This window comes from Eptesicus fuscus, chromosome 7, assembly GCF_027574615.1.
Source record: "Eptesicus fuscus isolate TK198812 chromosome 7, DD_ASM_mEF_20220401, whole genome shotgun sequence".
Classification (NCBI taxonomy): domain Eukaryota; kingdom Metazoa; phylum Chordata; class Mammalia; order Chiroptera; family Vespertilionidae; genus Eptesicus; species Eptesicus fuscus.
The window spans coordinates 79,413,655-79,427,990 of NC_072479.1; the positions used below are offsets into that span (position 1 = coordinate 79,413,655).

At 34.9% G+C, this 14,336-nt stretch overlaps 1 protein-coding gene across 2 annotated transcripts in view; it reads right to left on the reverse strand.

Moving 5' to 3' along the window:
• Nucleotides 1–14,336, reverse strand: part of PIK3C2G (phosphatidylinositol-4-phosphate 3-kinase catalytic subunit type 2 gamma) — a 262,489-nt gene that overhangs the window by 26,550 nt on the left and 221,603 nt on the right. For both annotated transcript variants that reach the window (XM_054719240.1, XM_008140463.3), the window contains one exon: nucleotides 6,572–6,647. In XM_054719240.1, coding sequence (XP_054575215.1) covers nucleotides 6,572–6,647 — 76 coding nt within the window. The remainder of the gene's footprint in view (nucleotides 1–6,571; nucleotides 6,648–14,336) is intronic.

Here is a 14,336-nt window from a genome sequence, read left to right on the forward strand (position 1 = left end):
GTAATTTTGATAAATGTTGCAAATTGCCTTCCATAGAGGTCGTACCAATTTGCATTACCACCAACAGTGTATGAGAGTGCCTGCTGGTTTGTATCCAAGCTTGTTAATTAAATTTTAAAATTTTTGCCAATGTTGATGAATTAAAAATGGAATCAGAGTAATTTTAATTTGCATTTTTCTTATGAGTGAAGTTGAGGATCCTTTCATTTGGTTAAGAGTCACTTGCATTTTCTTTTATTTGGTGAATTATCTTTTTGTAATTTTTTGTTTGATTGTTCTTTTTCTTACCAACTTCTAGAAGATAGTTATAAGTTAATCAATCCCTTGCCTGTGATGAATTGCAAATATTTCACCCAGTTTGCATTTAATTTGTATTTTTATGGATTATGCTATGGAATTTTATATCACACAGAATTTTTATAGCTTCTGGATTTATAGTCACAGCTTTAACAGCTCATCTCAAGATTATAAAGGATTTTTTCCATGTTTTCTTTGTCACATATATGGTTTCATTATTTACATTTAAAATCTTCCATCCATTTGGCATTTGTCCTAGCATATGTGAGGAGTATGCTAACCCAAAAATATTTATTAAATTTACCCTTTCTGGTTTTGCCACATATTAAATTCTGTAGTTGTGTATTTAACTCTATTTATCCACATTCTATTATGTTCCATTTATTCATCCATTTATGCACTAACACCACCATTCTGTTTAAATTGTTGATGCTTTGTAATGTGCTTTTAATATTTGGTAGGGTTAGTCTCACCTCTTTTCTCTCCTCCTGCCAAGTTTTCCTGGCTTTTGTTTATTTATGAACTGTAGAATTAGCTTATCTAGTTAAAAATATTTTTAAAAATTATATTTAAATTTAAATTAGAAATATTTAACATCTTTATGATGTTGAATCTTCCTATCCAAGAATGTGCTATGTCTTCCCATTTATTCAAGGCATCTTTCAAATCCTTCAGTGGTGTTTTTAAAGTTTTATTCATTTGGTCTTGTACATTTCCTGTTACATTTCTTCCTTCCTTCTTTTCTTTCTTTCTTTCTTTCTTTCTTTCTTTCTTTCTTTCTTTCTTTCTTTCTTTCTTTTTTGCTGCAATTATTTTGATATATATATATATATATATATATATATATATATATAATTTGTGATAGATTTTCAGTTGATTCTTATTTTTGTAGGTATTTGATCATTTACTGGCAAACTATTAATTTTGTCTTTTTGCTAAAGTTTATGCTTTATTTTTCCATTTCATTTAGTCATTTCACAAATATTTATTGGGCTATTATGAAAAAAGGTACTGTTCTAGGTCTTTGGAACAGATTAGACAAAATTTCTCTTGGCATTTCTATAGTAGCAGGGGGAGATATAAAAAAGAAAGAAATATTATAAATAAAAACTTATAATATGCTGAATGTGATAAATGGTAAAAGAAAAGAAAAGAAAAAAGGTACTACCAAAAAAAGAAAGATGCACTTTTAGATGGGATGATTAGGGTACTCCTCATTGACAAGGTAAATTTGAGCAAAGACCTGAAGGAGGTCAAGGAATGAGCCCCATGTTGGCTAGTGTTTTGAGCACAATGTAATGTTATCATGAAGATCATGAGCATATGCCTTATTTTATAATTTAGTATTTTTATATTTATAATTTAAGTGTTTTTATATTGTTTCTCTGTCATGCCTGATGTAAGCTTTGGATAGACAAGATAGATACAGTTTCTCATGTTAAGGAATACCCATTTATTTTTATCTCAGTGTTTTGTCTGGAAAGTTTATTGAAATTTATCAAATGCCTTTTTAGTGTCTTTAACATAACCATATGATTTTGTCCTTAATCTATTAACATGAATTATATACTAAGTATAGTAACCTATATTGAACTGTCCTTGCATTTCTGGTAAAAATAAATTATATTCCTTTAGTGCTATTGAATTATTTTGGCTAACATTTAATTTAGAATTTCTCAATGATATTCAGTGAGATTAGCCTGTGTTTTCCTCCTCCTCCTCCTCCTCCTCCTCCTCATCCTCCTCCTCCTCCTCCTCCTTTTTCTTCTTCTTCTCCTACTTCCTCCTCATTTTTTAAAAAATCATTGTAATCTTTGAAGCTACTGGCTATCAGAGAAAGTAGCTAGAACATTAACCAGAGGGCCCTGCCAAGGATACTGCATGGCTTCAAGTTCCCTTTTAAATGAACAATTCAAATTGGAGGTAGTGATGTGAAGTAATGACTGAAAGCTCCTGTTTGCAATCAATTGTAATTATCTGTGGCATCTAAACATGTTCATTAGTTTATTCTCTTAACCTTGGCAACTGTTGTCTTTGATCATGTTCTACTCCATTACCTCTGCTATTTTTTCTATACTTTGACAAAAATATATCTTCTGTGTGTCAGAGTTGTGTAGTGCTAGAGGATGAATAATTTTATTTTGTTATGGAGGTATTATTATTTGACATGGACTATATTAATCTGGGGAAAGTATAGAGGATAATGTCATTAGAGAGTTAAAGACCTATAAGATAAAATCCAGAAACATTCTGGTTAGTGTCTGGTATGCATCATATTTAATGTGATAATTTGTAAAAGATTTTTTCCAAGTGATATTTCAGGGGGATTCTAGTGGTTGGGAGGCATTGAATTTCTTGTGCCAGGGCATTTCCACATGAAATGGCTGAGTCTGGGAAGAGAAGCATGATTTTGGATTTTGGTTTCTTCTATCATGTACTCTTAATAAGAACAACAAGCTACTTTGGTAGAGAATATCCATGTGTCTTCCATTGTTGTTCTTTCTATCATCAAACATTTACTTAGTAATTATTTATGGAACATCTATATAGTAGGCCTGACACTGTGCTAAGCCTTGAGGATACAATGGTGAGTCATACAAATGTGGATTAAGCCTTTGTGGATATCTAGTCTACAAAATAGAAGTATAGAGCAAGGGTAATTGAAATGATATCTGGAAGATGCACTAAAGGATGGAGAAGGTAAAACAGGACTCAAATTGTCCAGGCAGAGAAAATTGCATCCGTAAGGTATATAGGAATTAAAAAGAGAAAAGAATCGAGATGGGGAAGGACCTGATATTAGACTGGGAAGGGAAATTCTGCCTGGATGCTATCAAGAGGATTTTGGTCTTTATTCTAAGGGCAGGATCAGCTACCTACTTTGTGAGGCTCAGTGACATAAAAATGCAAAATAAAAATGTTGGGTCCCTTTTACAAAAATTATTAAGAATTTCAAGACAGTGATAGCAGAGTGTTAAAGCAAGTACAGGACAAGTTCTAAACCCTGTGCCCTGTGTCACTGCACAGATTACAGGCCCATGACCTAGGCACTACCTAAGGGCCCTGGGAAACCAAAGAAAATTGTTAACCAAAGCAGAGAGATGATTGGGTGGGCACTTGAGATAAATAAATTATTTTATTATCTACTAAGGCATGTTTAGTTAGTAAGGACAATGGATTATTACTATCTTTCAGACCCAGGATTATAGATTATTAATAATACTAGAGGCCCGGTGCATGAAAATTCATGCACTGGAGGGGGGTCCCTCAGCCTGGCCTGCCCCTCTCACAGTCCAGGAGCCCTCAGGGGTGGGAGGTGACCTGGTGATTGGGGGAAGGCGATGGCCCATCACACCTCTGCTGCTGCCACTGCTGGCAGTGCAAGCCTCGACTGGCTCTGGTTACCTGAGCCTTGGGTGGCCCTGGGCGGCTGGGCAGCCACCATTTGAGGCTTTTCTGAGCCTCAGGTCATCATGGGCGGCTGGGCAGATGCCATCCAAGGCTTTCCTGTGCCTCGGGCCAGCCCTGGGTGGCTGGGGGGCTGAGGGGACTGGGGGACTCCGGAGGCAGGTGCACGTAGTGGTTGGGCCCTCCTGGGGGTGGGTATGGCCTTGCCACATGCCTGCCACCCTGGTGGGGCTGAGGGGACTGGGAACTGCCATCTTGTGGCTGTGGGTGCCACCATCTTTGAGGGTCAGGCAGTTAATTAGCATATTCCCTCCTTATTGGCTGTGGGTGCCACCATCTTTGTGATGGTGTGAGGATCAATTAGCATATTCCCACTTTATTAGATAGGATGATATTTATAGGTCATATGCCTACTTACATAGGTACCCAGAATTCATTCTCTCAATTTATTAGTAGGGGTAGTAAAATGGTGAGGTCTGGGATTTTGCTTAAGATCATCCTATGTAAACAAATATTTTAATATACTTGAGTAATTTTATCCTGTAATCATTTAAAAACATAAGCTCAAAGTTTCAACTGAAAGAATAGTGCTCAAAAAATACTGTGCATCTTGTTTAGAATAAGCTGATATCTTATAACAAAAGTATTAATAATTTAGAAATATTAAAGGAAATAATTTTAAAAATATAAGGAACTACTTTCTGCTAATCCTTGTTTGTTGTAAAGATTTGCACATTTTGATAAGATAGTTCTGTTCTTTTTAGATAATAGGCATTTCAGATGCAGCCTATTATCTAAAAAGATTGAGATTCTAATATTGTATTAATCATAACTGCCAAAGCAAATCATGAGTATTGTATAATGTAGTTAGAAATAAACAAACCAGAAATAATTATTAAAAAGCCATTTTAGTTTTTATGATAATAATCCTAATTTTTGTGGGTGCAGATATATTTCAGAATATGTTACAGAGAAATAATACTATCAGCAACATTAAAAATTTGACAGTGATCCACAATTTAATTTTTCGAAGCATGGAGAGACAATTTCTTTAAGCACTTTAGTGACAGAATAGAAGTCAACCTAGCACCTTTTAGAAGTCTGTCATCTCTAGAGATCTGCAACCTTATGTTGTTTTTTGAGTTTATAAATTTTGATTGTAAAAAAAAAAACCCTCCCCAGTAATAGTGTTTTTAAAAAGAAGACATTTGTTAGATATTTGTAAATTATGACAATAAGAACAAGAAATATCATATATTGTGGGAACCATTATTTTTGGATATGTGCTATAAAATATGAGAAATTGCTTTATTTATTTACTATTGTATGTGATTTGGCTATATAAGAAAAATATCTTAGTGATGTCAAATGAGTAAAATAAGGGGGGATGAAAGAGGCACAATTTTCCTATATAAATTTAGGATTTTTGAGCACAGAGCAATGTATAGTGGGGATTACACTGAGTGGTCAGATTATTATGATCTCTGAATGCATAATAATCTGGCCCCTCAGTGTATATCCATTATAGAAAAGGCTAATATGCAAATTGTCCCCTCAATCAGGAGTTCGACCAGCAGGCAGGCCAGCCAACCTCCCATGTCCCCTTCCTCTGGCCAGGCTGGCCGGATCCTACCCATGCACGAATTCATGCACCAGGCCTCTAGTATACACACACACACACACACACACACACACACACACACACACACACACACTGAGTGGCCAGATTATTATGCGTTCAAAGATCATAATAATCTGGCCACTCAGTGTAGAGACCTTGGTTTAAAGTTATTTTCAGTTTAACAGATGCAAGGCAGACATAAACCTAAATATACAACTTAATACACAATTACACTATACAATCTGTACACCCCTATGGAGTAAGTAACTAGGATGTCAGATACAAGAAGAGGTGATAAACAAATGGGCCTAGAGAATCAGAAGGTGGATTGGATAAAATGAAGATGGAAGGTTGCAAACTATGCGTTCGTAAATCTTACGTGACACAAAAAAAACAGAATTAGTATTGGATCGCCACTGACAATGGATCTATATTACAAATTGATAGGACATTATAAAAGAGTCTCTCACGCCGAAACTGGTTTGGCTCAGTGGATAGAGCGTCGGCCTGCGGACTGGAAGGTCCCAGGTTCGATTCTGGTCGAGGGCATGTACATTGGTTGCGGGCACATCCCCGGTAGGGGGCGTGCAGGAGGCAGCTGATTGATGTTTCTCTCTCATCGATGTTTCTAGCTCTCTATCCCTCTCCCTTCCTCTCTGTGAAAAACCAATAAAATATAAAAAAAAAAAGAGTCTCTGCCAATCTAAAAGAAATGGTAGAAAAGTTAATTAGAATTTACCCACATTTGTCAGAATGGGGTGAATAATTGTGCTGGGCTATTCTGGGATGATGCTAATAGGAGAAGACTTTATGAGGGAGGTGGAGTAATTATTGGGTTTTAAAGGATAGGAATGAAACCACTAGATAATTCATGATCATTACTATTGCCTATTTTGTGTTGCTTCCTAAGATGTTGAATAAACTGCAATATTTACCTACACAGGGAAGCAGGAACTCTGTCTCTGACATGCAATTCCATCTCAATGCACAATTAATTGAAATAAGTTAATAATATAATGTCATGTAGTTATTGTAATTGGACTAACACAACTGGGTTTAATATAAATTGAAGGACATATTATAAAGGGTTAAAAAGCTTTGGAAATGGTTAGAAAAGACTCTTAAAGCCTCACACTTAAAAATAAATTTTAATTTGCAAATTGAAAAAATTATAGTTGTGACATTTTTGCACAATTATATTGAAACTCGATAATTGTGCATAGTATTAATGATAAAATTACTTGCCGAGGAACAAAGGTGATGATTCTTCAAGTGTTTGTTGCACAGGCTCAGAGAGGAAAAATTCAAGAACACAATCACTCTGAAAGACAAGACAAAATGTGATATTTCTTAATATGTTGTATTTATGTATTATTCTTTTATACTAGTATATGAAGACATTGACCTAAAATATATAATTGTTTGTTAATAGATACCTGCTATAGATTCCATAAAAGGAAAAATACATTAGTAAATTTATTAAGTCAATGCTATAATCTTACCCTACATTTAGCTAATTTTTTATATGTTTGGAGATCTGATTACTTTACATTTCTTTAAGAAGCTCAGGTGTGCTCTGCTCTTGGAGCTTACTATGTTTACATTATTTTAAAAATATATATTTTATTGATTTCAGAGAGGAAAAGAGAGAGAGAGATAGAAACATTAAAGATGAGATAGAATCATTGATTGGCTGCCTCCTGGTTCATTGGTAGATGCTCAGCCACTGAGCAACACTGGCCAGGTAATATTTACATTCTTGAATTTTACAATTTTACATGAATCTCACACCTTACTTTTCTAAAAAAATGAGTACCCTTGGACAGGTCTTCAGAGAAAAATTCTATCTGAGCAGGACACTGATGTTCACTTAGTGAGTAACCATTATTCCTCAAGGTTTAATTCTAGGAATGCCCATTGAGTATTGATAGCACCAGTGGTATCAATGAATGTTAGGGGATATTTAAAAACAGAAAGATGCATAAGGTGATAGCCCTTTTCAGAACACAATCTAGTGGATGAAACAGATTATATTAAATTCTTTAATACAAATTCAAGTTATGTGTGCTTTTCCATTAAACGAATGATCACAAACAAACTGAAGTGTAATCTGGTTTCCAAATGAATGGGCTAACTGGTAAACCCGACAACAGCTTTTCCTTAGTTAATTGGCACACATTTTGTTTTAAGCCATTACAGAACCAAAGCAGACCTCCCAATGGGAGCTTACATTATTATCTGAAGGACTTCACTCAATAATTGATTATTTGCACTAATTATCATAGACTGATGTCAACGCTGCCTGACATTTACCCTGGCCAGCCTTCTCTCTCATTTTGTGCAAAGGCTCTTTCAAACCTCCCCCAGGAAACATAAACTTCCAAGTCTGACTCCTTCCCCACTGGTGATTTTGTTTCCATGTTAGAGAAAATAAAAGGCAGATGGCAACTCCTAAATTTCCTGTCACCAAATCTATAGACTCACAAAGCCATCTTTTCTCTTTCTTTTTCTGTAATAATGAAAGAAGTGTTTCTTTTTCCACCTGTTATAAGTTGATTTAAGTTCTCCCCAAATTCATATGTTGAAGTCCTAACTCACAGTACCTCAGAATGTGACCCTATTTGGAAATAGGATAATTGCAGATGTAATTAGATTAGTTATAATAAATTCATACTGGTGGAAGGTGGACCCTTGATCCAATATGACCAATGCCTATTGGAAAAGGGGAAATTTGAACACAACCATTAATAAAGGGGAGATATGAAGAGACATAGGGAGAAGACAGCAATCTACAAGCCCAGGAAAGAGGCCTGGAATATATTCTTCCCTCACAGCCATTAGAAGGAGACACTTTGATTTTGGACTTCCAGCTTCCAGAACTATGAGATAATATATTTCTGTTGTTTAAAGGCACCCAATTGGTGGTACTTTGTTATGGCACCCTTAGCAAACTAAGATACCATCCAATGCTGATACCCTCATCTATGACCTGGATTCTATTCCTTCCTCCTCAAGTACCTTGTAAAATATCCCAATCTATACTTTAGTTAATGGTCACTTTCCTTCCTTCCTTCCTTCCTTCCTTCCTTCCTTCCTTCCTTCCTTCCTTCCTTCCTTCCTTCCTTCCTTCCTCATCAGAATAAAGTAGGGTTAACTCTGTCCATTTTAACAACTAAGAATCAAGTCAAATCAAACAAAATATACTAATGGGGAAATTATATCTTGTCAGTAATACAGTTTTTAAATTCAGTTATTTTTCTCCTTGATGCAAACAAACTTATGGGAAGACTTCTCAGCACTCACATTGGTGCCATTTCTTCAACTAGTTCTCACTTTATGATCCACCACATTCAAGTTTCTGCCACTAATTGTCTTCTAAAATTGCTTTTACCATAATTTCTAACACACTTTCTCTTTTCCCAAATCCAATGGGGATTTTCTTGGTTCATTACAAGGGTGGGGAACATCCAGCCTGTGGGCCATATAAGGCCCTCACAATCATTCGGTCTGGCCCTGCCAAGGCAACTGCAGGTGGTATTCAAAATTCAATAAGTCTAGGAGCTTTTTTCAAAGCAACATAAATTTATATTAAGTGAATTATAGTAAGCGAATGATGTTATAAATATCCAAATTGCCCTTGGCAGAAAAAAGATTCCCACTCCTGGCTTATATGGATATTTCATTTTTAGTGAAATGCTCTCTTTCTTTTGCCTATGATACTCAGTCCTTCTAGTTTTACTTCCTTTTTTTTTCTACCATCTTTTATTAGGTTTCCTTTCAGAATCTTTTCTTTTTGCTTATGATTTCAGTTCTTGTGTTCCTCACTTCTAGGCCCATCTCTCTCATTTCCACACTCCTTCTGGGTGATCTTTTGCTTTTTGGTGGCTTCTATAATGATGCACAAATGGAAACCTTTATCCCAGATCTATGTCCTTCTATATCCTCGGCCTTCTATATCACAATATTTGTTTATTGGCTCCTTTGACTGCTCTAAAGACAAGTGCACCACTAAATACATTTTCTTTCCCCTCAATTTGCTACTTCTGTGTCCACGCTCAAATAGTGTGTATCTTTCTGGACTCTCCATTCTTCCTCACCTCACATGTAAAATTAATTGTTAAGTCCTATGGATTTCATCTCATAAATATGCCACCTATTCACTTCTTCCAGGTATACTGCCATCTTCCTAGATCTCTAGCATCATTATTTCTCACCTAAGTTATAGCAGAGATTCCCAACTGTTATCCTGCTGCTCTTTCATCCAATCTATTCTCTACACAACTGCCAAATGAACCTTTCAAAATAAAATTCTAATAACTAACATCTTAAAGCCTGGCAGTGGCTCCCCATCGCTCTGAAGAAAAAGATCAACTGCTTAACAAAGCTTATAAGACCTTTCTTAATTGGGATCTTGTTCATTTCCCTATCTTCACCTATCACCATTTCTCTTCTAGTACTTTATGCTCGACTATGCTGAATTATATTTATTTCCTGAAATATATCATGCTTTCTTACCTCTTTGTCTTTCTACATATTCCTTTCTCCATCCTTTCCACCCTTATCCACCCATGTGCCCAAGTTTTATCACATGCTCTCTACTCTTGTTAGTTTAATCAATATGATATCAAGTATAGAGATTATAATTTATTCACTCCTTATACAGTATTTCTCTCAGTAAATATTTGTTAACAGAACCAGAGATCTGCCATCAGATATAGAATACATTGGTTTTCTAATGCAATTATTTTTTATCTAGGTAGCAGTTTTAGGCATTATTATAAATTAGTTAATTACCAATTTTGATCTCTACCTATAGATCTCTTTTGACCTTGTTTAGTAAGAACATATCTTCAAAAATATATCTATAACCATAATTAGGGAGTTGACCAAATCAAGGTGTGTGTGTTTTTTTGTTTTGTTATTTATTTTTATTTTTTAGTTTAAAGTTAAACTTCAGCCTGTGCAGAATTTGGTGAAGGAAATTTGATCTTCTTTGGTCTTTTAACAACTAGTCAATTATTCTTCTCTGGTGACATTTTGACCTCACCACCCAATGGTTATAAAACTTCAACAGTAGGCAGAAAATCTTCCCAATTAGTCTCTGAAATGTCACCACTAGCTAATTATTCTCTTGAAACTCTCACTTATAATTCTTGGTGTGGGTAACATAGTAAAAACTAATTCCTTAATGTAATAACATTGCTTTTATTCTTATGAAGAAACATGATCTAGTGTCAATGAAGACAGAAGTCAATAAAAGAAATGAAGGGGGTAGAAAAGCAATATTGCTGGATCTCAAAATAATCGATTTAAAAATTTTCTCAGATTGAGCCTTACTTACGTGCATGCATTCCAGAGCATTTTAGCACATTGCACTGCTGGATATTTTGGAGAATTATAGGAATGTTAGTAATACAATTGTTCTGACTAATAACCTGTGTTCTCAAATAGATTTGTATTGACCCCCAAGCATTGTGGCTACATTTAATTCTGTAGGTTGTTTATTGAGCAACTCTAGGGGTGCCATTTTTACATTGATGGACTACAAACATAATTCTCCATAAGTAGAGCTGTCAGTTTTAACTAATAAAAACAAAAGATGCCCTTGCAATATTTGCAACATACTTATACAAAAATATTATTTTGTTATGCTACAATATGAGATGTTTAGAAAATGCATGGGCGTACTTCTGATTGTCTCAATTACAGAAGGATGCAATTGGCATTTGATAGGCAAAGCCACTTACCCAAAATGTTCTAAAATACCTAGGAGATTCTTATATTATGAAAAATGTTTCTTTTCTGATTAATTCTTCAAATGATCATAGTTTCTCAGGGAAAAAAAAAACAACCTTCTAAATTTATTTTATTCTATAAATGAGAAAACAGAACACCAGACAGCATAAGTGGTTGACTAACTGAAATTAGTATACACACAAAGTACAGTGTGGTCAGTAAGCCCAGGGCCACCTGTGTTACCAATGACAAAGGCCTATAGATGTGAAGAGGAACTATGGCTAGAAAAATCTTTATAGGAATCCTATAACATGCTAGTCTTCTGCATAAGCTTAAGGCTATTGTGACCTAGTGATGACTTTTAAGCAGAAAAGCACTACTACTAGATATTTTTTTTTTTAAGAAACACGACAGCTATTCTTGGAGAATGTCATCAACAAAATTTCTTATATGCTCAATTTACTATGTTCTCTGAGCATTCCATTATGCTTTCTCTTTAAGTCTCTGAAATGGTGGCTATACTCTTTCTGGTTCCCTTTATGACCCTAATCCTGGTGGTGGGATAGGTATCCTCTTTGCATCTCGTTGCTTTTCTAACCTTCACTCTTTCTTTTATAAAAAGGCCCTGCATTGAATATCATGTCTACTGACTATACAGCCCTCCCCCTTGTTGTTGGACTTGTGTATTGATTTCTAGGTCATTAGCATTGATTTCTTGAATACTTTTAACTCTGGAACATTGTCATTTTCTCTAATAGTACTGATCGTAATTCACACTTATTTTAATATTCACACAAATCATCCTTTGTTGTGGTAGATTCTTTGTTTTTAAACTCTTCTTGTCCAACTATCTTATTCTGCATCTTACTCAGCCACTCACTTATTCCCTTGATTTTGTCTTCAAGGCTTTTGACTTCAAGATTTTGACTGAAGACGGTTCATTATTTTGATTTCTAACCTCCCTGTCTACAACTACCATTTCCCTCCATTCCAGCTCATTCCCTCTAGTGACAAAACTCAATCTGTTGACTTTTCACTGGCCCTAACCCCTTTCGTATTTTCACATCCCTCCTTGCCCAATTTAGATCTCATGGTTGATACTTACAATAACTCCCTTGCATGCTTCTTTCACTCCTTTGGCCCTCTCTCCCTTTATTTTATTATTCACCTGGCAAAATATCCAAGTCTGGTTGCTCTCTGCCAAGTTTCCATCTATAACAGGCCTACTGACTATTGCTGGAGGAAATCCCTCAACCATGCTTACTGGTCTTACTATTACTTCATGCCTACAACCCTCAAGTTGGTGTTTGGGATTTTCGGGAAATTCTACACCCATCACTAGTCCTTTTATTCTTCTACTCATCTATAAGACTACTTAATACCTTAGATTCATTCCTCAAAAGGCCAGCATACTTTTTCTCTCTTTCAGTCTACTCAAAGCTGTTCTTCTTATTGATAAAACAACAACAACCAGAAACAGAAAAAAATTTCTATAAGCTTTTGGCAACACATATTTTATCTTACCTCACCTCTGCCCTTTCTTCCCTCACATGGGTGCACTGTCTGTGCTTTAATTGAGACTGATTTTGGCACTAGCTAGTTCCCATGCTCACTTCTTTACTCAAGGTCATCACTTTGGTCTCTGACTAAGCTCTCATTTCTCCCTTGCATCATCAAGGTTTGTTTCTTCAGTGGGTCTTCCTACCAGCACACAAATATGCTATAATTTATTTCGATAAACAAAATTCTTGACCTACATTTCCCTGCACATTATTTTCTCTTATTCATCCTTAGCGCAAGAATTGTTCTCTACATTTCATCCCAAATTTCTCTCTTCATATTCTCTTGTGAACCCATTCTAGGATTTTTTTGTTTCTAATGTTCCCACCAAATTGTTCTTGTTAAATTCACCAATGATACCCATTTTTCTAACTCCAGGGGTGAATTCTTTATATTTGACCCATTCATAGCACTTGAAACAACTGATCATTCCTTCGTCTTTGATATCGTTTCCTATCTTGGATAGCAGGCAGCACATTCTTGTGGTTTTCAACAGGTTGTCCTTCTTATTTGTTGATTCTCCTCTATCTTCTCAAACTTTAACTTGGCGTGCTGCATGTTCTAGTTCTCAGACCTCTTTTATATTTACATTTCACCCAAATAATATCATCCAGTCTCATGGCTTTGGAAAATAGTTATTTGTTGATAACTCCAATATTTATATTTCCAGTCTCACTTTTTTCCTCAACTCACAATGTCAACTTTCCACTTGATCTCTCTACTTAAAGTATTACAGGTAACTCAGACTTAGTGTTTTAGATTTAAACTCCTGATTGCCCCTGTTCCTTAATGCTCCTCCTATAGTTTTCTCCAACACAGAAATATTCAATCAATGCAAGCTTGTATGGCCATAAAGGTGGATTAGCAACTGGCACTCATCCTGATTTTTTAGTGCTGGTGTCTTAACAGTTGTTAAAAATTTGGAACATCTGTCTTATGTAGAACATTATATATTTGGTGAACAAATTAGTAAATGTTTAGGATTTGTCATGGAAACTATATAGTTATTGATTTCTTATATTATTGGTTTAAGTAAATGCACAGGCTATATTAACTACTCTATGAGGTTATATATACACCTTTCTTTGCTAGAGTAGATGTTTAACTAATATGAGATTTTAATGTCTAATAATGCTTTCAACTTAAAAATTCATTCAATAAAGAGCATATTTGAAAGTCAATTGAACAAATTTAAATTAAAATATACATCAACTTATATTTTGTTAATTTCAGTGACCTTATTAATATTTTGTTTAGCAATTATACTAATTCATTTATAATTTAAAATGATTGACATTTTGAGAGAGTTTATCAGTTCAAAGTTGTTGAAAACTTATGGTTTTCCTATTTCATATGCACGAATTCTTGTTCTCAAAGACTACAAAGTACTTGCAAAGATCAGAAGTAATGCAATACAACACTGAGATAATTTTTTTCCCTTTTTAAAAAAAATAACACATTAATAATTCCCATTTATTAACTGGCCAGCCAACATCTAGAATTGGCTACAAGATTTAGTTTTAGTGAGTTAAAACAATAAGCTAAATCTATCTCTTACACACCAGGAAGTGCTATAAAATGTGAATTTAAAAATGAATTCCCAGAAGAGTTTTAAATCAAAGTTGAACGGTAATTGTATTTTATTGCCTTTTTCATAAAGTAGCTTGTCAGAATGTCCAGTCTTTAATGTGGTTCAACTCATTATATTCATATT